Raw genomic sequence first — 26,297 nt, 5'->3', positions numbered from 1 at the left:
ATATACATATGTATATATATATGTATATATATACATATGTATATATATACATATATATATACATATGTATATACATATGTATATATATACATATGTATATATATATATACATATATATATACATATGTATATATATACATATATGTATATACATATATATATATACATATGTATATATATATATGTATATATATATATATGTATATATATACGTATGTATATACATATATATATACATATATATATATGTATATATATACGTATATATATATACATATATATATACATATGTATATATATATATATATATATATATATGTATATATATACATATGTATATATATACATATATATATATATATTATTATATATATATATACTATATATATATATATATATATATATATATATATATATATATATATATATATATATATATATATATATATATATATATATATATATATATATATATATATATATATATATATATATATATATATATATATATATATATATATATATATATATATATATATATATATATATATATATATATATATATATATATATATATATATATATATATATATGTGTATATATTTATTTTTTTATATATATATATTATATACATATATATATATATATAAAAAAATAAATATATACACATATATATATATATATATATATATATATATATATATATATATAAATAAATATATACATACATACATACACGCATGTGTGTAAACCTTGATATCCACTAGAATTTAAAAACAAAGTGATTTGGGTCTGGACGATGTTTGGCTCAACAGAATGAGTTTTTAGTCTTTTCAAAAGTCATTTTTTGTGTCGTTTAGGGAACAGAGTAAACTAAAGGAATATTAGTTCATATAATGTGTCCACCACAGAGAAAGGTCCAGGACACGAGTCCATTCAAAGTCAGACTCAAAACAGCCCAAAAGACACGGGTCAGTGTTCTAGTATTTTAAATCATCGCAACTGTTCAAAGCGACTCAGTCGGCTCTTCAAGCTGAACTCGAGGCTTCATTACGCCTCCAGCTGCTCCTAGATGTAGACATTTCAGCAGCTCAGCGTGGTGAGTCGACCAGCTGAGGCTGAGTCACATCAACTCCTCTCAGACTGAGCGTAACTCCTCCAAACAGTATAGTGATTAAATGTCTCTAATTGGTGCTTTTAGAGATACAGAGTGTGTGTGTGTGTGTGTGTCTGTGTGTGTGTGTGTCTGTGTGTGTGTGTGTGTGTGTGTGTCTGTGTCGCGTAATGAGCTCTGCTCTCAGTTTGAAGTGACACATTTTTTGGCTTTGTGTGCTGACGAGACAACAAACCAGTAAACAGGAAGTTACCGTTTCTCCTCCCACGACTCACAACCCTGTGAGGGTATAATGAAATGCAACCGTGGATACAAATAACGCCGTTGTGGGAAAGTGAAGGACGACCTCCAAAATCTCTGCAAAGCAGCGCGACACGCTACGAATCAAACGAGCCGATGGACTTCCTGTCAGTAGAAAACACGTCCTTCTGTCGTACGAGGATAAAAGAAACAAACCGTGGGACTTCCTGTGAGTGATACCTGAACATGGCGGATGTGCCGCCTTAATTCGCCCTGAAGCTCTGTTCCCATCAATCAACAAGTGGCATCCGGCAAAAAAACAAAAAAACAAACGGATGAGTTCAGCGGTTCGTCCAACTCCCAAACAAACAGGCCTTTGACGAGTATTGACGAGCCGTCAGTTCGTCAGTGTTTCCTCTCATTTATCTCAAGTGTTTTCCTGCAGACGGGCCCAGATTCACAGAGTAGACCTGAACTAAAACGGTTGACAAATGAATCGGCTGTTTGTTTATGCAACGCCGTGTTTAAAGGGACACTTCACCCCCAAGATAACATCAATTAGTCACACCGTGTTACCTTGAGTTCTTCATTCAAACGTCTCTCTTTTCTTAAACCTAACTAAGTATGCATGCAATGAAGCACATTGCTGGACTTTTGCAGGAAAACAGGAAGCGTTGAGTGAGGATACGTTGGGTCTCTTCAAGGATTTCTGTGAGATCATGTTGGTCTGACAGCAAATCATGAACCCATCTTCACTGCAGGTTATTTCCTGTTCGGGCTAATAACGTTTGAACACTTCCATTCTCAACATTGAGTATTATGTGTCGATACCAACAGCGACAGCTTCCATGCGGTTCTGTGTGGCTTTGAACCAGCACCCTCATCCCGAGGCCCCACGGGGAGTCTGCAAAAAGCAATTGAAGCACATCCACCAACAACACAATGCAGTCCCTTGTTCTAGTTGAACAGCAGCGATCAGCTTGTTAACCCTGAACCTGATGTTGTCTCCCCAGCCGAAGAGGCTCTCTGCTCTCCTCTGTGAAATCAATTCACCTCGGTATCTCCCCAGGATCTGAGACACTCAGAGTCTCATCCGTGTCTGTCGTCCTCCAGCTCTTTTTTGGAAATAATCCCTTTAAACTCCTCTCTCAGCGGCGCTGGTTGGTTTTGGCTTCTGCTTTGCTCACTGCTGGATATAAATTCCTCACCTCTGGCTGGTTTCCTAATACCGCTTTGAAATATAGACCGTGTCCTAAAGAGACCCGGCGTTCATCCGTCCTGTCCTCTGAACCGCGGGACAACCTCCAAATTACCTCTCAGTGCCGAGGTCATCGAGAGGGATTGTTGCTAAAAGACTTTGGATGAAGATAACGGCGATAAACATCCTCATTCAGTCTCGGTCTGCTGGGTGCCGGCAGCAGAGAGACGTCCACAGAGCATCTTTACACGATCGGATCTGATCGGAAACTCAAACAAATCTTCTAAATGAGACATTTCTAGTTCTATGAATTAGATTTTCTTAGAAGACGACGATTCAGCTAATAGGTCGAGATAATTCTACGTGTTTCCAGTGCAGAAGATCCTAAAATGGTCACCAGCGATCATCACTTAATGAAAATATAAAGGATGTGGCCGCCTTACTGTACTTCTAATTCCCTGAAGGTATCGTTATCTGATGTCCTGATGTTTCAACGAGAAAACAAAGAGGAAAAAAAAGACGATTTTGAGAACAGCAGAACTTCCTCAGAATCACAGTCATCCAGCGACGTCTGATTAAACGGTGAAAAAGCACAGAGGGGAGGCAAACGGTACCTCTGCCTCAATGTGCGAGAGCCCACGGGTCGGGTTTATCGCGTCCAGCATAAACATACATAAGTGTAAAATAAGTTTTGGTATGTTTCAGCTAAACAAAGAGCTGAAAGACACTAAAATGCCACATACATGTGTCTACAGTTGACACTAATGTATTATAAATGTGTTATGTTTCCTCCTTGCAGTATTAGTAGTTTTAATCGAAGAATAGCTGCTAACAAAGCTACGCTAACACTGTGATAAACACGTTTCATTTCCTTTAAACTCTTCACAATAAAAGCCCATTTTATTTTGTTATTTAAATTGAAGCAGCCCAGGTCGTCCTCCTCTGTTCCCTTTGCTCTCCTCTGGAAAAGGGACTCCAGACGATGATGGAGATCTACGTCTACATGGCGTCCACTGAGACCTGACCTCGGGATGTGGTCTGATCGGATCTCACTGAATCACATGTTCATCATCAGGGGGAGAAAAAAAGAGCTTCAGTGTTCTCGTGTTCATACCGCCTCTTTCGCTCCGTCAGGAAACTTTGTAAAAGAAACACAGAAAGTCTAAAAAAGATCCCGACTTCATTGAATATTTTTCTTTGCTGAATTCTGTCAAACAGCTCTGGATGAAGCGACTGGATGAGACTGGAGCTCTCAGCTCCACTGAGGCAGCAGCAGGCAGACAGCTGACGGGCCTGCAGCTCCTCAGTGTGTGTGTGTGTGTGTGTGTGTGTGTGTGTGTGTGTGTGTGTGTGTGTGTGTGTGTGTGCGTGTGTGTGTACGTGTGAGTGTGTTGTGTGTTTGAGTTTAGTCCATCTGTTGTTGTGCGTCGGCCCGAGGCGACGGCATGAGAGAAAGAACTAGAGACAAATAGGAAAAGAAAAAAGAAAGACGAATGATGAAAAGATACGTAAAGTAAAGGAACGCTGGTGTGTGTTTCACTCTGTGTGTGTGTGTGTGTGTGTGTGTGTGTGTGTGTGTGTGTGTGTGTGTGTGTGTGTGTGTGTGTGTGTGTGTGTGTTGGACCTCAGGCGGTGCTGCCTGTGCGTCTCTGTGGATCCCAGATGGAGCCAGAACTCAACAGAACGCATTAGTCCACTTGGCGTGTTCACACACACGTTCAGACACACTCAGATATTCGGTGAAATCCTCCCGACAGTCGGGATCACCTGAGCCTCCGAGACTTCCGCTCCGCTGGAACAGTCGCATGACATCTCCTCCTTACCGCCGCGTCGGCTAGAACTCCACTCCGGCATTGAAAAGGAAGAGCAGAAGATAAACTAGTCCCAGGCTGGGACCGGGTTTGTGCAGGAAGGAGCTTCAGTGTCTCTGGGTTTCAAGTTAGAAGAAAGGAGGAAGAGGAGGAGGAAGCCTCAGCTACACAGATTCCTCTGCTCGGAGACTTGAAGCTGAAGAGACACCAGCATACATTGTGAAATATCTTGTATTCATCTGTGGGTCAGGGGGTCAGCGGTTCGATACTCGGCACGTCTAAGTGGCTTTAAATCAGACACTGAAGCCAAAGCCGATCTCAGCTTAAAAGGTGTGAGACGATGAGAGTGAAAATAAACGGTGTGTTCGGAGTTCTGCTACTTTTCCTAGAAGTGGAGTTTAAAGTGAACTTTCAAACTCAGCTTAGTTTGAGCAAAGAGCAGCGGAAGAATGTAACCAAGTACCTTCACCAAAGTACTGAACGGAAGAGGACATTTGAGGTACTTGTACTTTCCATTTTCTGCTACTTTCTGGATGTCCTTCACTACACCTCAGAGGTACATCTTGTACTTTTTACTGTACTACACCTCAGAGGTACATCTTGTACTTTTTACTGTACTACACCTCAGAGGTACATCTTGTACTTTTTACTGTACTACACCTCAGAGGTACATCTTGTACTTTTTACTCTACTACACCTTAGAGGTACATATTGTACTTTTTACTGTACTCCATCTCAGAGGTAGTTATTGTACTTTTTACTGTATTACATCTCAGAGGTACATGTTGTACTTTTTACTTTACTTCAATTCTAGATTTCTACATTATTTTAATTTCCTTTTTTACACGTTTTTATTTTGCACCAAACATGGAGGCTAAATATTTGTCAGTGAAAACTTTTTAGCAGTACACCTTATTCTGATTCTGATGATAATACTTAAATACTTTTACTTAAGTGAGGGTTTAAATGCAATACCTTTACTTGCAGTGGAGTATTTTCAACGTATGGTATTAGTACTTGTACTGCAGTGAAGGATAATCTGAAATTGTATACAGCAAACAAACTGCCGCATAGAGTTACAACTTTAAAGACAAATGAAGTCAGCGACACGTGACAATCTCCACTCGTTACATGAATACAGTCTTTTCAAAATAAACTTCCGTCTTCACAGGAAAGAACTCCGTTCGGTTTAGGAAGAGATCGTCGTTTGGGTTAAAATACCTACGGAAGTGCCGTTACTGGAGTACACAAGTTAAGCAACAGATAAGTCAACATCGTCTTCTCATTTCAGGGACAGATTCCTGGATAAAAGACCAGTTTGACCCGTCCACCTCCCCCCCGGCTCTGTGTGTGCTTCTGCGGCCTTTATTCGTTTTGTATTGTTTGTGGGTGAACTATTCCTTTCACGGTACTCTTGATGGTGGATGTTGAGACATTTGGACCACAGACGCTGATGGACGTACTCGTCTCTAACGGGAGACAAAACAAAGTGATTCTTTATCGTTATGATCTGGATTTTCATCCGTCTGCACGGTCTAGTTTTCACTCTGTCTCTTTAAATTTGGTTCTCAGCTCATCATTTTTCTCTCGCTCTCTCTCGGGAGCTCGATGCCCTGCATGACAACAGATGGAGCCCTGAGGCTCTGGGACCACACACACACACACACACACACACACACACACACACACACACACACACACACACACACACACACACACACACACACACACACACACACACACACACACACACACACACACACACACACACACACACACACACACACACACACACACACACGTGCAGGGAGATGGCTGGCAGCAGTGGGGTGAGAAGAAAGCTGTGGTAAAGACTGATGTCAACATCAGTATGAATGCGCGCGCACACACACACACACACACACACACGGTTTTGTAGATATATGCAGATGAACACACACGTGCACACATACACACACTAGATTTATAATAGAAGAATGCATTCAGTCACTGCTCACACTCTGAAAAACAGGAAATATCTGACTAAATTTAAAACAGAAAATGAAATCAAAGACAGACTCTCTCAGAGGGAGTTTGCTCTCTTTGCATTTATGTATTCACACTTGAATTTGGAGCCAATTTGAACTCCAAAACACTGAGCTGGGAGGCCAATGGGGGATTTTTGGACTTCTTTTTGGGCAAAATATCAGTGTATTCCTCTGGTGACTCCATCGTTCCATGTGAGAGTCTGAGTCTAGCTCAGCAGCACACGCAACACAAACATATTTACTTTTTTTTCTATCAACGTGCTTTATCAACTCCTGCTGGATCACAGGCATGCTGGGAGATGTAGTCCCCTATGTGAGTCCTCTAACAATAAGTAACTTGTTGCACCAGAATCACTGAGACTAACTGATATCATCCACTGGTGATGAAGATGGTGAGATACTGGAGCTCGGCTTTATCTTCACCTTCAGGACTACTTCAAGGAAGTCCATCACGGACAATCACCTGGACCCTCAACACTACCTCCATCACGGACGATCACCTGGACCCTCAACACTACCTCCATCACGGACAATCACCTGGACCCTCAACACTACCTCCATCACAGACGATCACCTGGACCCTCAACACTACCTCCATCACGGACGATCACCTGGACCCTCAACACCACCTCCATCACGGACGATCACCTGGATCCTCAACACCACCTCCATCACGGACAATCACCTGGACCCTCAACACCACCTCCATCACGGACGATCACCTGGACCCTCAACACTACCTCCATCACGGACGATCACCTGGACCCTCAACACTACCTCCATCACGGACGATCACCTGGACCCTCAACACTACCTCCATCACGGACGATCACCTGGACCCTCAACACTACCTCCATCACGGACGATCACCTGGACCCTCAACACTACCTCCATCACGGACGACCACCTGGACCCTCAACACTACCTCCATCACGGACGATCACCTGGACCCTCAACACTACCCTCAACACTACCTCCATCACGGACGATCACCTGGACCCTCAACACTACCTCCATCACGGACGACCACCTGGACCCTCAACACTACCTCCATCACGGACGATCACCTGGACCCTCAACACTACCCTCAACACTACCTCCATCACGGACGATCACCTGGACCCTCAACACTACCTCCATCACGGACGATCACCTGGACCCTCAACACTATCTCTCTGGCCAAGAAAGCAGCGCAAGGTGTGTACCTCCCATGGCAAAAAGTACAATCTAGGTTTGAAGAGACAGATGTCACAAGCTGCTAGCTCCTCACACTTTGCTTCATGCACAACCTTTTCACTTGTCTGTTGCTAAAATCTATCAACAGACATTACAGAACTATGAGTCACAACCACATCACAGCTGTTTCATCCTCCTTACAATATGTGTTATTGTTTTATTCACTACGGTTATGTCTCTTCTTGCACATTGATATATTTTGGACCTCTTGGTACCACACTCGTTGGAGATCTTCAGGCCGATGTCTCTTTCTGTTCCAGAGCCACGGCCTGAACCAGAGTGGACAGAGTCTTCACAGTCCGGGCCCTGAGGCTCTGGAACAACCTGCCCGAGGCAATAAGGCTGGCAAAGTCAGACCGTCTTTTGAAATCTGCTCCTAAAAATATTTTCACCAGAGAGCTTATCCGGAGTTCATTTTATTTTACTCGAATTGTCTTTTTTAAATATCGGATATTACTGGAATCGTTTTTGTTTGCTTTGCAATAAAATCAAATGATTTTAATTTACTAGTTTACTTTGTAACTCGGGTTTTGATTATAACATCCCCGGAGCACCACAGAGACTTTTTTTACCATTACTGTCAAGATCTGGTGGGAGTGCAAAGCTTTAGATCCAGAGATGCTGAGGCAGAGAAAGAGTTGAGAACATCTTTACAGGTATTTCTGAAACAAAACGCAGAGTGTTTGCACACTGGAGGACCAAATGTGCGGCGGCTCTGGCCCGTACATATTTAGAATGTGGCCACGGGTTGACTTGTAGTGAGAATAAGCTCCAGTTGGCAGAACACAGAACCAAGCTTTGAGCAAATGTTGACACCTGGAATTAGATCAGTGTACTGATTCTGAGTCTGACAGGACTCCAACAGACTGGTGTGACTGGCTTACTGAAGGGCACGGTTGAGCGAAGACATTTTAGCTACCTGGGTCTGAAGCATCCTCAACAGTTCCACTTGGGTCTGTTGTGGTTTTCAGAACATTGTGGACCAGTAGAACCCATCAGACAATAGAAGTCTGAAGACGAGAAGGCAACACGCGCATGTCATGTGATGAGGAACAACAAATCAGAGCAGGCAGATACTTTTTCTTTCTTCCGTAAATATCAGTCCACGGTAAATTAATGGAGGACAAGTTGATCCGTTTAGTTCAGGACTACCGGAGCTTTACTCTCCGTCCCACGAAAATATTTGACATGCTTCAACCTCGCCGTCGAAGGATGTCACAACATCCGGTTGAAAGTTCAGCCAGACAGATCAAGCTGTAAAGCTACTGTGAGGAATGTACGGAGCTGGAAATCTATTCATTTAAGTTTAGCGAGAGATTTTTACAATCCCAGACAAGATCTCGTTTCTAGTCTCCTAACTCTAGTTGGCTTTGGAAGATGTCAAAACTTCACTGTCTTTTTATGAGTTCTTAGCAAGTTGGAGATACAAGCTTTCCACCTGGTGTGGAGCACAGGATGTGACATCACCTTCAGCTCAGTGTGGAATGGCCTTTTTAATGCCGTTAATATTTGTGTAAAGGTCAGCGAGGGGAAGTAAATGTCAGGCCTAATCCTGAGCGGATGGAAACAAACTTTGACTGGAAGTGAATTTCTAATGTGATGAATGAATGTTGACGGGGAGGAAGTGTCTGACGTACACAATATGGAGCCACAGCGATCACATTAGCTTGTTTGAGGGTGGAGAAGAAAGAAAAAAAAAAGGGAAAAGCACCGCTAATTGATTCTGGCAGGACAGAAGTGTAAAACACAAACAATTATGAAGCCAGAAGACGAAGAAGAAGGATAGGGAGATGAAATCTGACCGCTTCTGACACGATTCATTAACTTGGAGAGGAGAGAGAAGTGTATACGACAAACACGGTCACACGGATCAGAACTACTGCTGAGAGCTTAACGGCATGAACCAAAACCTGGAGCACAGGACGAAATGAGGTGTCCCAATGTTGCACAAAATACTTTAAACTCTAATAGAAACCAGGAAAAGCAGTCTGACAAATTGCCAGTTTCGATCGGTGGCGGATTGATTACTGCATATCTAACTCAACTCTTTTAAATGACATTTCGACTCCTTTCAGCACTTCTACTTCTTTTAAGCTGTTGCTGCTATAACAAATAGAACCCGAGAGCTACAAAGAATAATTTTTTAAGGCATTTAAGCTGTTGCAACCCGCCCCCCGTGGAATCGGACCCAATGACAGGCATACAGAATAACTATATTGCCTTAATGTGACATACATTTGTAAACGAGACCATCAGTGAAAATATTGGCATCAGTATTATCACCTCAACTAACACTTCAACTCCTTTCAGTGCTTCCACTTCCTAAAACTTCTACTCCTTTAATCCCATCCACCTGAACTGTTACACGAACATCTCTCCTTGTGTCCGTTTTACAGTAATTTCCACTTCAGTGCCTTAGTTTGAAGTGCCACTTCGACTTCTTTCAGTGCTTCAAAGTCCTGTCTCAGTTAATTTAGGAGCACCAACATCAGCTGTTACCACCACACAAATCCATTTCAAAAGCTTCAAAGTACAAAATCTTAAGATATTCAATGCGAGTGTTGCAGTGGAAAGCGAGTACACTTTGTGTCCTTTACTTTGATGCCTTACTTTGCAGAGTATTAACACATCTTTGTACATAATTTGTTTTTCATTATTAAATAAGCCCAAAATCTCAAGAGCTCCTGTGTTAAATGTCTGAACACAAACTGACTGAAGTTACAGTCCCAGATCTAATCACACTGTACATCCCCCTGACACCCGGGGAGAAAAGGAGGACAGAGACTTTTCTTTGCCTGATAAGAGTACAAATTGATGAACCCGACAGCAATTGTATGAAGGACAAAGAGTTGGCTGACTTCTCGCAAAAAAGGGCAGCCCAGAACGGGGGAAGCGGTTCGCTCTCTCTTAATTTGGATCAGCAGGGGGGATAGAAAGCTAACAGTGTGGGTTTTTTTAATTCAAAGAGAGCTGACAGGAAGTCAAACATTAAAAGAGAGAAGAAGAAGACGTCAGCAGCCTTACCTAGCTTGGGCAGTGAGTACTGGACTTTGAAGTAGTCCTGGTAAAATCCCAGAAGCCTCTTGGTGATGTGGAGAGCGTAGTCCCCTGCTCCGCTGGCAATGGCATCGGGCCGGGCGTACAAACGGATCTAAAAACAAAAGACACAAATAGCGATCTAGAATCAGGCCCGTTTTAATAGAGATGGATATAGTAACAGATACATGGAGAGGAAACGGGTTTAGAGTCTGCTCAGCTCTGCAGAGAACAAAATGGAATTAAGCCAAGTTTTTTATACGTGGAGGGAAATTACATTTGGCAGAGTTTACAATCAAATCTACAAAGAGACAAACATAACAGGGTGTATTAGACTCTGCAGAGGAAATAACACAATCATGTTGACTTTAAGTTCAAATCTGCAGAGACACGGAAATTAAATTTGAGGGTTTTATTTCGTCCAAATATACAAAGAGTCCAAGAAATGGAACCAGGCCAGTGTGAGGCAGGTCAAGCCTTCAGAGAGGATAAGTGGATCAGGCCCAGCTCATGTTCAGCTCTCCAGACAAAATAATGGAGTCAGGTCGACTTTTGGTTCAAATAGATTTACAGCTGCAATCAGAAAAATAACGACTTCTAGAAACAAAACCAAACAAACTGGAAGTTAACATTTGGCTTTAGGTGGATTCCAATTGATCTATTTTCAGTCCAATAAATGTTGGTAGGTTTAGAGAATATTAGCTTGTTGGCGCTTTGTTTTTTGCTTTTGCTAAAACATTTAAACAGATATAAATTTGTAGTTGGTCGCGTTTGTCTTTTGTTAACCCTTTCTTTCAAAAATGGTGTTTAGCCTTTATACACGTTCCCCTTTGTGTTCAGTGGGTTGGATCAGTTTATGTTGAGTTACTATAAGTTGAGTAGCATTCTGTGGTAGAAAATAAACACAGCGAATTAACCTTAAAAGTATTACACACATCAACACACACACAACATGCGAGACCTCATCTGCCAAACGCCAATCAATAATCAATACCGCCAGGTCACATGACTGCAGTGACCTCATTGAAAGACCAACATGCTGACAATGTGTGTGCTCGTGTGTCTGCTGTGGGATGTAAGGAGATTTCTAAACATGTCTGTGGCTTTCAGACCATTTCTATAATTTGGTTCAGGTCGAGATGTGTATTTAATAATGTAACCCTGGGTACTATCTAAATGTAAAACAGCCACAAAACCTGGACAGAACTTTTACAGCAGCAGTAAATTACTTTGCTCTCTGTCACTGTGAATCACTCCGCCAAGCTGTGAAATCATTGGTTAGGTTTAGTTAATAAAAAAAGATCATGTATGTGTTAAAACAATAACATAACAACGTAGCGCCATGGCGTAGATACAACAATGCGATACAACGTGGCAATACAACGTAAAGTAACAACGTAAAGTAACAACTTAAAGTAACAACGTAAAGTAACAATGTAAAGTAACAACGTAAAGTAACAACGTAAAGTAACAACGTAAAGTAACAACTTAAAGTAACAACATAAAGTAACAACGTAAAGTAACAACGTAAAGTAACAACGTAAAGTAACAAGGAACACAGTTGGTTGTGAACATTTTGTAGAAGCTTCTTTGTGGAGAACAGACTGAGGCGGGAAACCAGCTGCAGTGAGATTCTCAACGTTTACCAGCGGTTTTACGTCCGTGAAACTTTTGCAATGAAATAAATGAAAATAAAAGTGAGAAGAAAAACTTTGGGGTCGATATTCTTAAAAGGCTTTGGTACCAGCTTCTTATTTGTTGCTGTGGTATCAATCTGCCCGTCTCTCGCTCTCTCTCTGTCAGAATCGTTTCACTTCAGCGACTCCCAACTGATTCTCTAAACTGAAGTGATTCTCTCAGTCTGACGGACAGACAGACATCTGCTCCATCTCAGTCAATTTTCTTTATAAAAAAAAAAAGAAAACGTTTCTGGGCTAAAAGCAATTTGGCAAGAGAAAATGAGCTGCTGCTGCTATAACCCCTCAGACTATTTAGACCTCTAGGTTGGAAACCAACCTAGTAATGGACTAAAAAGTACAATCTATATATCATTAGATTGTTTTTACATCAATGTTAAAGCAGCATGTCACTGTTGTAGCTGCTTTTAAGTACTTAATGTACATTTAGCTAGTTTAGTCCTGCGGTTCTCAACCTGGGGGTCTAATTAATCTGGGGGGTCATGAGAAGATTAATGGGAGAAGAAGAAGAAGAAATTCAGTTCTGATAAAGTTTGTATCTATTCAGACTTTTACTTAAGTAAAATTCAGGAGAGAAGGGGTCACAAGCCAACAAGGTTGGAAACCACTGGTTTAATATTTAATGATGCTTTATATTTTATAAGCATATCATATGTTTTTTAATTTGAAACCCTTATCTCAAAACTACAGCCGTCAGATTAATGTAGTGGACTATAAAGTATGATATTTTCCTGGTGTAAAAGTATTAAAAAGTTGTAGTTGTACCGTACTTTAGTAAATATATTAATATACTCTTTAAATGATTCTTTGAATGATTCTCTCCTCTCCGATTGTGACGATCCAGACTGAAGCCTTTCGTGGGATCTTTGAGCAGATATGTAACATAATATTCACATGTTTTACTTAGTATATGATCACCTGAAACTAAAAGTTGTGGCGTCTTCTTATCTCTAGGTCCTCTTCACAGAGTCCTCCATGTTTCTACTACAGACCAGAACGGACAAGCCAAACACTCTAGAGACAGACTTCAGGGGCTAACGTTAGCCCCACAGTGCTAAACCGTGGTACCGGCCAGCCGCCGCCTGACTTCTGTTGCTCCTAAAGTAGCGTCATTACGGTAATGATGTGAACAACGTCACCGCGGGAAAAAGAGGAGCGAGCGGAGGAGGATTCAGTTGTGGTTGCAGTCTGCAACCACAATGCTAGATGTTACCAGGTCCTACACACTGGCCCTTTAATCAAACGCAAACACTGTCAGCTGACGGGTGATGGTGATGTCACTGATCAAGACGCATGTATCGGATGCGGTGAATGAAAAAAAAATATGTGCCTATATGTTACACGCAAAGCCAACAGGAAGTTATGAAACCTTGCATCTCTGTGATTGTTTATACAAATCTAACAAATATGGCTGTACAGATATTCGTGGTTCCCAGAGGATAAATCACAAAGCTTTTTTTTTTTTTGGTGTGAAATATCTTGACAACTGCCAACGTTAGCATTAGCTCAAAGAAACCACTTTTCTGCATCCCTTGCGAGCCAAAACGCACTACCCCACATTGAAGTGAATGAATCAGTGTGAATGCAGCTTTAGTTTTGTTTATTTACAGAAAGTGACGTGGGGCTTCTAATTTTTAATCTGGCACCGACAGTCACTTTCACCGGTTAAATTGGCAAACACCACCAGCTGTGGACGATATCAGCTTTAATTAAAGTTAATTCTCTAAAGCTGAAATTGAACTTTTGGCAGATGTCTACTCAACATGCTCTCTGCACGTCAGAGGGAAACATCACGTCTATCGTTGCATCAATTTCAGGAGAATTTCCCTGTTCGTCAGTCATATGTATCATATCAATATTAATTCCTATAACTAAATCATTCTGAACTAGCACCTCCAGTGTTTGAAGGAAGTAGCTTGTGGAATAAAGGGCATACAAGTAAGAAGACCACACCTGTTATTGCAATGTGTCAGATACACATTTAACTTTACAGTACACCAATAAAAACTGCAGTTTTTTCTACGGTTCAAGCCATGAACATACAGAAATACACATGCTGATACACACACTGATGCTCCTGGTATTGATAAATATACATACTTCTACCACAAGTGCTAGATTTATGCCAATATTGTGTCACAATCCTGCTCCTCCTCTCCTCTCCCCCCCAGCAGGACTGATTTTCAATAAAAATTCAAAACTTTTAAAGCCCCTCTCCTCTTATTCCCCACATTCTCCTCCCTCCACCAGAACTCATCTCAGAGCGCGGCGGCCTGCCGAGTGAATATCTGCTCAGAAAGTGGAGGCTTTATTGAAATCGCGGCTTCTTTCGGTGGACTGGCAGCGAGCTGCTGAATTGAGAATCATCTCCTGAGGATTCCTGAAACGCCTCCGGCCATGTTCTCCCAGGTGAGGAGAAACCATTCTTCAATGTGGGGGGGGGGGAGGGGGGGTTGGTGTGACGTTCTCACTTCAAAGTATCATCATATATACATTCAATTTGTCTCCCAGGACTGAAATGTGCTGCTTAAACCGAACTAAAAGCACGGTGACTCAACGGTTCGTACCGACGCCTCACAGGAAAGAGATCCCGGTTTAAATCCGACCCGCTGAGTGTCCATGTTCCGTCCGTCCGTCTAAAAAAACATGCGAGTGAGCTGCAGTGGAAACTTTAAATTGCCCCTCGGTGTGCAAGTGGGTGTGAAAGCTTGTCGGTCATGTTTCCTCGCTGTGTGACAGACTGTGGGTGTACCCTGCCTCTCACCCAATGCATGCTGGGATTCAGCCCCCGTGTGGCCCTGCTAAGCTGTTTAGAAAATATAGATGAATGGAAAATGAGGAATATTTCTGTGCCCTCAGGATGTTGTCTTCAAGCCATTCCACAAATCTGAGGAACGTTTGCAAATGTGAACTGGTCCAGTTCAGAGACACAGCTCGGAGAATTTACCTAATGAAATGAAACCCGGACAGCAAAGAGCATGATTTCTAGTAACATGGAATAGAAGTAGAAACTAATTTCCCATTCAAATCAACGCAGCAGGACGGACAGTTCAGCTGCCATTTCTATGTGTACGGTTGCCTCTGCTAACGGTTTTAAGACGTCACATACTCATTCACGTCTCTTTTAAAAGAGAGTAAGCCTCAACAGACTTCCAGGTCCGTCACACGATGCCATGAGGCCCAAAAAGTTTCCCATAGACTTACATTGAGAAAGAGACAACTGTAAATTAGCGTTCGCAGCACCAACACTTGAATAGCCTTTATTTAAAACATTAGGGCCTAAAAGTTAAAGTAAAAGTTGTTAAAGAGACAAAATCCAGAGTTATTCTGCTCCTCCTACCAATATATTTCGTACCGGTCAAATGACCACAGCAAACAATCCATGTTCTACTCTAATTAAAATACTAGCTACCGCCATGCTCACATGTCTAACAGGCAAAGATCATCAGTTTTGCAGGTATGTGGTCATAAACCAACGCGTTGGACAAATGAAAACTTTGGTCTGATGATGGCGCTAAACGACAAACTGCAGAGAACAACACAGTTATTAAAGTTCATCCTGAGAGGAGCATGAATATTTATTGCCCTCTGAACTGTTGAAAAGCTTTTAATGTGAAACAGAATAAGAGGAATACAGCAGCAGCAGCAGGGAATCATCACAGCACACATTAAACATATAGTACTTCTGAAACAAAACATTAGATAAAAAGCCCGTCTCTAGAAGCAGCCCGTTTCTAATTAATTTGCAATTAAGGGAAATAAATCCCTATGAGAATGCACTCAGTCTACCTCCATGTTCAATGACTGTCCGTCACAACTGCACTGCAATCAGGAAGCAACAAAACATCCACAGGGTCTCTCTTTGCATTAATTAAATGCTCCCCGTGCCCCTGTAACACCACCACAGCCTTCATAGCAATACCTACGAGAACGATTGATAAACGAGGAAGAATACAATATTACAGACACCCACACAGTGTGGGGGGGAGGGGGGGGGGTCAAACAACTTTTCTTTTTCTTTTCTGGTTTTATTCTCTCCAGAAACAACTGAATTATTACAGTAAGTCACTTGGGAAATCAAGAGGCGACAGATTCTCCTCAGAGCTGAACGTTATTCAAACTTTTAACAATCACGGCACGAAAAAGTGCAGATAAATGCACGAACGCAATATTCCAGTTTTCCATTCTCTTCTTCTTTCTTCTCATCTCTATCTCCATCATACCACCCCCTCCTCTCCTCTCTCCTTGTTATCTCTCCACTCATCCGTGACACCTCTCGCTGCATTGTGTCGCTCCGTCTGTCGCCCTTGGATGATGGATGGGGCGATGGACGCTCGGTTGCCACGATAATTTGATGGATGGTTTAGCAACTGATAAGAGCGCCGCGAGAGCACAACCGCCACAGTGACACACTCTCCACCCAGCGTACGCGAGCCCTTGACTTTGAGATCAACAGACCGTCAGACACATCACAAACACTGCTGACCCGTGACTGCAGCGCCGCACATCTGTCCAATCGGATCAACCCTTTCGCCGACGACACCGCTCTGATGAAGAGAGACGGGCCGAGGGTAACGTCTTCTCCGTCAATGTCAATGAGACAAAAGAGATGATTGTTGACTTCGAGAGGAGCGGAGCGTGAACGGATGACCGGCAGAGAGACACCTCGTCTTTAGAGAAACAAAGTCCCGCCCCCGCTTTCAAGTCTCCCATCTGCTGTTTACATACCCGCTGTGTGATGGATCTTATTAAAGCCCAATGTGAAGAATGGTTCATGTGGATTTAGAAACTTTAAAAGGAGTCTGCTGTTGAAGTATCAAGTCTGACAACCGAAACATGCAACAACGAGACATTTAGCAGTTTTAATTCAATGTTTAAAGTTCGCTAACTCTTCTAAATGAAACGTCACTTCTCCTGCCAACATGTGCATGACTATTTTTGACGACATCGTCAGTAAAAAGATCTATTTAACACCTTATCCTTGTGTGAATATCCTGAGAAAGTATCAGTTTCTTAGAATGTTCACGTTCAAAACCAGGATTTTGGTCATTTCTACAAACATCAATCAATACAACCAGATGTCAAAATATGTTCATAACCATAAAACTACTCTCCATGTGAATGCACTCATAGATTGAACCGTTACAATAGTTTCCACTGAGGTTTGGCTTCGATAAAAGTCTACTTCTGACATTACATTACAGGTTTTAAACGTCTTTCAGCCGTTAAAGTTTTACTGACGATCGTTATCGGTCGATATTCAGTGAAAATATGCCATCATCACATCATTAATGCTTTCTATTCACCGATCTGTGATAACGTTACACAACAAATCAGTGTTCAAACCAACAGGAGGAGAGCTAGTAACGTTAGCAGCACCGGTAACGGAGGTTCCATTTAGTTACATTGTGATGCGTTCAAGAGAAACGTGAATAAATCCAGTTGTTTGAAGTTGTTTGCGCGTTAATATAAAATAGATATTGAAGATGAATTATGAGCCGTTTAACTTCCTAATGCTACCAACATTTTTTAATCGATATAAACACAATCTTTTATTTCCTAATCATTTGAAGTGTGTGTTTTTTTAATGCAGAAAACGCTGAAGATGATAATAACAGAGTAAAAGGTTAACATTTAGAATGTGTAGATTTTGACTGAAGTCCGTGATACGATCCGGATCGTGACTTTTATGTTGTGTTGCTCCTGTATTGAGCTGTGTGTTGACACTGGTTTTTCCTGAGGAGAAACAAAGCTAAAAGGAGGGTAGAACATAAATATATGCAGCAGAAATATGCTGTTCTTCCATTAGTCCGTTTGCTCCTGAGATTTATCCGGCATGGAGGATAAATCAAAGGGTTGCATTTATCTTGAGGAGGTTTTGATTCAGAGGTGAAATGAAATCAGCCTTTATGCCTTATTGTGACTTTCATCTTTCATATAACCACCAGTCCCCAGTAAATCCAGGAGAGCGCTTTATGTTCATGTATTTGTCTCAGAATCCCAGCAGGAAGTCTTTGTCCAAATAATTACACAGAGTTTTGGTGGATAAATATTTGGAAACGGCGTCAAAATGATCAACCGACAGCAGGTGCAGCAGCAGCCTCTTAAAGCTCAAACAATAACAATCAAACAACCAATAAAGGAATTATGTTTTCCTAGTTTTAGTGAAGATGTGTTTGTTAAACAGTGAACATACGACTAAAATTATAAAACTTAAATTATTCTGCACCAGCTGTGAGAGAGCTTGTAAACTGATGTTCCGATTTTAACGTTTCCCTCATTTACATCAATTCATCAAGACAATGTTTTATTCATGAATTAAAGGAAACACCAGCTGAGTAGCTGATAGAGAAATGATCACTCTGTGGGTGAAGTATTCCTTTAAACGTTAAAATAAAAGGCTGTTGCATGAACATTTTATGTTAAAGTGACCTTCATCATTTTAAAATCTAACAGTATATTATCACTATGGGACATTAATGTGACCTTTACTATCATTATAGGATGTTAATGAGACATTTAATATAATTAAAGAAAACTCTACCTGCTCAAACAGGCCAGAAAGCAAACAATGTCATGAAGTGACATTTTAGAACATTAAAACAAGCTTCAATAAAAGAATGTGAATACAACAATCATCATTAAAGAACTTTTAACAAGAATCTTTTCTTTGACAACAATAATTCGTGTGACATTTTTCAAACTATTGTATAGCAGAAAATGCACATCTTAATTTAAGTAATCTGTGTCCTGGCGCTTCCACGAGATTTAACTGTGGGGACAAAAGGATGTCTGATGACGAAAAGAGGACAGACGACAACTAAATTAAAGTCACCAAGCTGTCTGCCTGCTTAGCAGAGGCTGAGTTTGGGGCAACGTACTCAGCAATGTGTGTGTACTGGTAGTTCTGTTAGCTTAAAAGGTAGTGTGTGAGGAGTCAGCGGCGGTATAAAGCAGGTAGTAAAAAGGTGTTTCGTTTTGAGGAAAAAGTGAGTCAACACAATCACCGGAGGTCCTTGAGCAAGCAGCCGTAACTGTGCACCCAAAATGTTATGCAGAATGAGAGATTAGCCGCGGACAGACAGAGGTGCACACACACACACACACACACACACACACACACACACACACACACACACACAAATACGTGACTGATAGCATAATCCTCCTCAACGTATCCTCATAATCATGAACGTTTTTTTATTTATTTTTTTATGTTTCCCTATGAGAGTCCAGCAAAATGTGTCAATTTCTGCTCCGTTGCATGAATACAGTTTTTAAAAACAACTTAGTGAGGTTTAGGCAACACAACTACTCACTTCGGTTCAGGAAAAGATTGTGGTTTGGGGTTAAAACAACTACGGAAGCAGCGTCGCTGAAGTACAGATGTTACGTGACAGACAAATCGATGTTGACGTCTCGTTTCTCGAACGAAAAGCGGTAAATTACAGCGTATTAATTTTGATCGGTATAGCTACGAACGTCATGATAAAGCGGTGCTTGCATGTCTTTGTGTTGCTGCAGACAGAGTTTCTTCTATTTTGTCTTGTTGAATGCAGAAATGTTGTACACAGACACCTGTTGACGTTCACACTCACAGCGGTCGATTAGCTGGCAGGTAAACAACAACAGTCTTCGCTTTATGATGCCGACAGTTGGTGGAATTACACAAGATGAAGGAATAACAAGCTAAATGGCTGCAAGATGGAGGTTTTATAGATCCAGGAGCGTCTCAGTGGGTCATCACACACAGTTTGTTTGTTTGTTTGTAGTCTGTCAGACTTTAATCCTCCCTGAAGGAAGAGCGGCTCATTACAGGAACACAGATTCTTACAGAGACACATTATGCCGCTAGAACAACAGAAAGACAAACGAGTGGTTTTGAATGAGGCAAAGAAAAGAAAGAGGAGGCTTTGAAAGACGGGACAAGAAGGAGGATTAAAGTGGACGATGACGCCCGGAGGATTCCTGGACCGACTGGAGATCTGTTTGTGCTCAGATCATCTGAATGATGGATGAGTCCTTGTGTCGTCTTTACAGATTGAATTTTGTTCAGAACTGCAAAATCTGTTTAAAGTGTTAATACCTTCAGTCCAAGGTTCCTACAGTCAGAGGTGTAAATATGAGAGTAGGCTGATTATTATTCACTGGATATCGGGACACAGTCTGTATTTATTGTATGTACGTAAACATCTGTATGTAAAACATTGAGATTAATTTCATAAACTAAATGTCCATGTGTTTAAACTTATACAAACCACGAATAATACCTACGAAAAGCTGTTTTCCATTTTTTTCGTTTTTCTAAAAAAGCTGAAAACAGACTATTTGCTCAACCACCCAGAACACCACAAACACCTGCTGACACCATATCAACCACATCCTAACATTGCAGAGACCAACAACACTCCAACCAACTATCAGCTGCAAACTAAAACCCTAGTAACAGTCTACCAGTGCCTTCAAAATAACCTTGAAAAGCCTAGAAACCACCAAGCAGCAACCTCCCAAGATACCCAAGCTACAGCTGGCAGACTAGTCAGATTATATTTTCAGTTTCGGTGAGTAACGTTGTGAATTCACATCAGACTTTTTGTTTCAAACCAAGACCGAGATCTTCACCAAGTGCTGCCAGTACCTAAACACAACCACAGAAAAAGCTTAATAATGGTGAAGTCACTACAAACGGACATTGTTTCGTCTCTTTATGGTAATTTTGAGTCTCTTTGCTGTAATTGTATGTGTTTTAGTGGTAATTTTACGTATCTTTGTAGTCATTTTGTATTGTTTTGTGGTCGTGTTGTGTCTCTTTGTAGTAATTGTGTGTCTCTGTGTGGTCGTTTTGTGTCTCTTTGTGGTCGTGTTGTGTCTCTTTGTAGTAATGTTGTGTCTCTTTGTGGTCGTGTTGTGTCTCTTTGTAGTAATGTTGTATCTCTTTGTAGTAATGTTGTATCTCTTTGTAGTAATGTTCTATCTGTTTGTAGTAATGTTGTGTCTCTTTGTAGTAATGTTGTGTCTCTTTGTAGTAATGTTGTGTCTCTTTGTAGTAATGTTCTATCTCTTTGTAGTAATGTATCTCTTTGTAGTAATGTTGTGTCTCTTTGTGGTCGTGTTGTGTCTCTTTGTGGTCGTGTTGTGTCTCTGTGTTCATGCTGTGTCTCTTTGTGGTCGTGTTGTGTCTCTGTAGTAATTGTGTGTCTCTGTGTGGTTGCTTTGTGTCTCTTTGTGGTCATTTTGTTTTTGCTCATTTTGTGTCTCTTTGTGGTCGTGTTGTGTCTCTTTGTAGTAATGTTGTGTCTCTTTGTGGTCGTGTTGTGTCTCTTTGTGTTCATGCTGTGTCTCTTTGTAGTAATGTTGTGTCTCTTTGTGGTCATGTTGTGTCTCTTTGTGGTTGTGTTGTGTCTCTTTGTGTTCATGCTGTGTCTCTTTGTGGTCGTGTTGTGTCTCTGTAGTAATTGTGTGTCTCTGTGTGGTTGTTTTGTGTCTCTTAGTGGTCGTGTTGTGTCTCTTTGTAGTAATGTTGTGTCTCTTTGTGGTCGTGTTGTGTCTCTTTGTGGTGATGCTGTGTCTCTTTGTAGTAATGTTGTGTCTCTTTGTAGTAATTGTGTGTCTCTGTGGTCATTTTGTTTTTGCTCAATTGGTGTCTCTTTGTGGTCGTTTTGTGTCTCTCTGTGGTTGTGTTGTGTCTCTTTGTAGTAATTGTGTGTCTCTTTGTATTTGTGTTTTGTCTCTTTGTAGTTGTTTTATGTTTACTTGTGGTCATTTCGAGTCTTTTCGAGTCTCTTCCTGGTTGGGACGTGTCTTAGAGGTCTTTTGCTGGTGAAGGCCAGGAGGGGCCCTGACTCTACGGTCCTATAGCCCCGTAGTGATCCGTTCATGTTTGCTGATGTGTTCAGTACAAACATTTAGAGGACAGATGCGTTAATTACCTCATTGTGTGAATAGCAAAAATCCGGTCGGCATGACGTTTACTTCAAAGCGTATAGATGTATATAAATGTAATATCATTTATCAACATGTAGCAGCAATCATAGCTAGATATGTAATACAGTGCTATATGTGTAGAGTGGTTTAAACCATTTGAAAATGCATAAAGTTGTGGCAAATGAAAGTAAAATGTCCCTGATATTATGTGGTGAAATGTTATTTAAAATGGAAATGAACAAATGTTTTGTCAAAAAGCCAGAGGAAACGCTTTGAGAAATAAAGTAGCAACAAGATATGAACTTTTACTGAGGCACGGAGCATATTCTTATGAGCAGTGCAGTTATTATTTAGTTATCTGCCTCCTACATTACAGGATTTACATGTCGAGGTTATATCCGAGTGTACAAGCGCTGCACACTCACAAGTTGCATCACTCATGCAGAGACTAAATTCCTTCATGCCGACTGATGCTCTGATTTTCTTTCCGCTGTTCTGAGGAGGCAGGAAGGATGAACGCGTCTGTCAGATGAAGATGTTTGGGCGCTTTAGAAGAATATGGAGCTTTTTTTTTTTTTTTCGGTCATATAAAGCGGTTTCTTTCAGAGGTTTTTTGGAGGAGGAGGATGGAGGGATGGGAGGATTAATGTTTCTGTCAGAGGAAGCTGCTCTGCAAACAGACAGCAGCGTCTCCTCTGCCTTCAGGCTCATACAGGGATTTTAATATGAAAGCGATGCTGGAACAGAGAGAGCATCCAGCTACTGTTTGTTAAGAAGAACATGTGCTGCTTCCTGGGTTCTTCTGGTGCTCTGTATGTAGAGTCAGACACTGTTTTTAAAACACCAGGACGGCGTCACTAATCTCTAATCTGTCCTTTCACGGCGCTGTGGCCAGCGAGTGAACAGCTGTCCAGCAGCTTCGCATGCGTCTCTTGATTAATGGAAGTAGAGTCCATTCATTTAACATTCACCAGTGGAGGATCTCGAGCATTTCATCTTCATGACGACTGATTTATGCGGTACGCTCGTGTCTTCTGCGCAGCTAGCTGCAGCAGAACATGCACACGGTCAACCCAATCATTTCATCTTCTTCACATGTCGGCTGTACTTACTAATAATAACCAATAATCAGATGATTAACAATGTTTAGTAATGATCAAATCTGTTATTATTCAGATCATCTTAACATCAGTTTGTGTAATATGAAATAATTAGTTTATAAATTATATATTTAGTATCATAGCTGATAAGAGATAGCATTAATAATAATAATCTGATGACATTAGTTAACTATCTATTAACAGTAGATTATTGGACAAATTCTGACATTTTATGTATATTAAGTTTTGGTTTTTGACTTACAAATTATTTGTTAAACATCTATAAACATTTCATAGATATATGGGACAAAACGATTCAGCATTGACAAAGTATTAAATATATAAATATTGTTTATAAAAGTTTTACAAAGTATTTAACTTTAACTTAAAGTATTAACTTTGTATACAAATAATGTTAATATATTTCAGCAAAATATTCATTAACATTAAGTAAAGTATGAAATATTTATCTAACAAGGTATGTTTAACATGGTATTAATAAACATTTAACCAAGTATTAACGTCCTATCTAAATCATGTTTATAGATGTTTTACTAAGTGTTTATTAACATTTAACAAAGTATTAACCATCTATCCAAATCATTTTCATAGATGTCTTGAAAACGATTTGTGGTTTACAAAAAAATCGGTATTGATTAGCAAATAAATTGCTAACAAACTATTGCTATTAATTAATACCAATTCCATTGTGTCTTCCAGGTAACATAACAATTAACTGAAGCTTAATTAACTAAGAAGGTGCCATTTATTAGTGATGGTAACTGTAACAAAGTTAAGTATTAATTTAATACTTAGTTCACACGACCTAACTAGTATCTAACTAAAGTAGATTAGGCCACAGCGTACAGTAACGGTGGACAGCAGCAGAGACAATAAACAACTTTACTTCAGCCATTAATTGAATTAGTCTGCAGTAATGCAATGATGCGCACCGCTGCTGTAGGAAGCCACTTTAGAATCATCTCGAATATAGGAGCGTGTGGAAGAGGTTTAATGTCTCTAAGTAATATCATTCAGAGCTGTAAGTGTGTGAATTACCAAGTAATTCACTAATCTCTCATATCTTGGAAACATCAGTTTTAAGTGGTTTCTGGTGGGAAATGGAAGCCCCTCCCAACGTCCTGGAAAATCCATTAATCCATGATCTGTGCAGGCTTATCGTGTGCTGGATCGCAGGGGGCTGGAGGCCCGAACGCAGAGGACATCCCATTATTCATATACGATATGATATATAAATACACAGTATATATTATATATGTGTTATTTGCAAACGCAACCACAGATCTGACCCACATTCTGTGTAGATCTTCCATATTGCTCTCTTCTAGTGTCTCCTGCTAGCTATTCATATTGTCCAATCACAAACCGGTGAAATCTGCTGTGAAAACACCAAAATATAGAATATAATGAGCCGATGGCACCGGCGGTACGGCCGTGTGTCGAACTCGTGACCAGGACGAGATGATCTCACCGCAGCGTGAAAGACAAAACCATCGTTCTGCATTACAGGGAGGGAAGGGAAAATCGTTTTCAACCACTATGTAGCAGAAAAATGAGGGAAAAGGTAAAAAAATATAGTTTTATGTGACTCCCAAATGCTATTATTACCATTGTTCCATCAGATTATTTAAAGGTCAGGCCTCTGATAGCAGGACAACTGACCCGTCGTTACCCCGGTGACGCCCGCCCTGTGCACAGCAAACCATGCTGTTGTTTTAAGAAGGTTAAGTGAAGTTATTTTCCTGAGAGTACTATATATTTTTACTTTCAGGGCAGGATTTAAACTTGGTGTGGTATGAGTACTTTTACCTCAGTAAAGGAATTTAATATTTTCTCCACCGCTGATCGTTTTCATAACAAACCCAGGCGGCAACCTCCGGTTCTGAAGAGTGAAGCCGATGCTTCAAGTGTTAAAGCTGCATTCTCTCTAGTGTCCACCAGGGGGCGACTCCTCTGGTTGTATAGAAGTCTAGTCTAAAATGACTCTACTTCTCTCTTGATTTATTCCCTCAGTAAACATTGTAAACATGAGTTTATGGTCTCAATCTCTAGTTTACAGTCTTCTTCAATACAGCATGATGTTCATTTAGTACATTATGCTCCATTTAGAGTCAAACAGACCAGAAAGCAGGGGATGATTTAGGGGCGGGGCTACACGGTGATTGACAGGTCTCTACCAGAGACGTATACGGCGTCTCTACATCACTCCTCCTCAGTCCTAATATGGTCACTTCCTGTTCACCGGTCGCTAAAAACAACAACATGGCGACGGCCGTAATCCAAGATGGCGACTCAAGGCTTCAAGACATCAGTCCACAAACCAATGAGTGACGTCAACATGACTACGTCCTCTTCTTATATTCAGTCTATGAACAAACCTCACACAACACGGCCGCGGGACATTTAAAGGGAGTCTGTAACACCCGAAGAAGAACCACAGTTAACATTTACGAAGAAACCAAATTAGAGACTTCTCCTCATACTGTGTACGGAGATCATCTCAACACTCTACACCGCTCTGCTGGAAGGCATCATGAGGCATGCGCACCATTGTTAATGTTCTTTAGTGCCGATAAAGCCCCGTCGAGGAGGAGCAGAACGACGCACCGAAAGCAGCAATGAAAGCGATAGAAAGACGATCCGTCTGTGAGATCACTGCTGTCAGTCACTCTGACAGAATCCTGAAGGAGCCGTCACACGTTCTGCCCTCTGAATAAGAACCACTACCTTCAGAGAGACGACACCGAGCCGGTGAACGTCAAAGCAACCGCTTCAAGATTCCTCTCCTTCCAACGTCGACAACAAACACTCGATAAAGAAGAACAACAACGCCGGTCGATGCTCGTCTCTGTAGCTCGGAGGGAGGAGACGCTGCTGGATCTGTTTCATGTGT

General features: G+C 40.9%; 1 protein-coding gene across 1 annotated transcript in view; it reads right to left on the bottom strand.

Moving 5' to 3' along the window:
* Window positions 1-26,297, bottom strand: part of LOC137866577 (thyrotropin-releasing hormone-degrading ectoenzyme-like) — a 122,667-nt gene that overhangs the window by 84,818 nt on the left and 11,552 nt on the right. Inside the window, exon 3 of the mRNA XM_068702575.1 lies at window positions 10,651-10,777. Within this exon, the coding sequence (XP_068558676.1) occupies window positions 10,651-10,777 (127 nt within the window). The remainder of the gene's footprint in view (window positions 1-10,650; window positions 10,778-26,297) is intronic.

This window comes from Cebidichthys violaceus, unplaced genomic scaffold, assembly GCF_023349555.1.
Source record: "Cebidichthys violaceus isolate CVI_PGR_0920_01 unplaced genomic scaffold, fCebVio1.0.p SCAF_86, whole genome shotgun sequence".
Classification (NCBI taxonomy): domain Eukaryota; kingdom Metazoa; phylum Chordata; class Actinopteri; order Perciformes; family Stichaeidae; genus Cebidichthys; species Cebidichthys violaceus.
The sequence above is the reverse complement of the archived record's forward strand: the minus strand, read 5'-3'. Positions and strand labels throughout refer to the sequence as shown.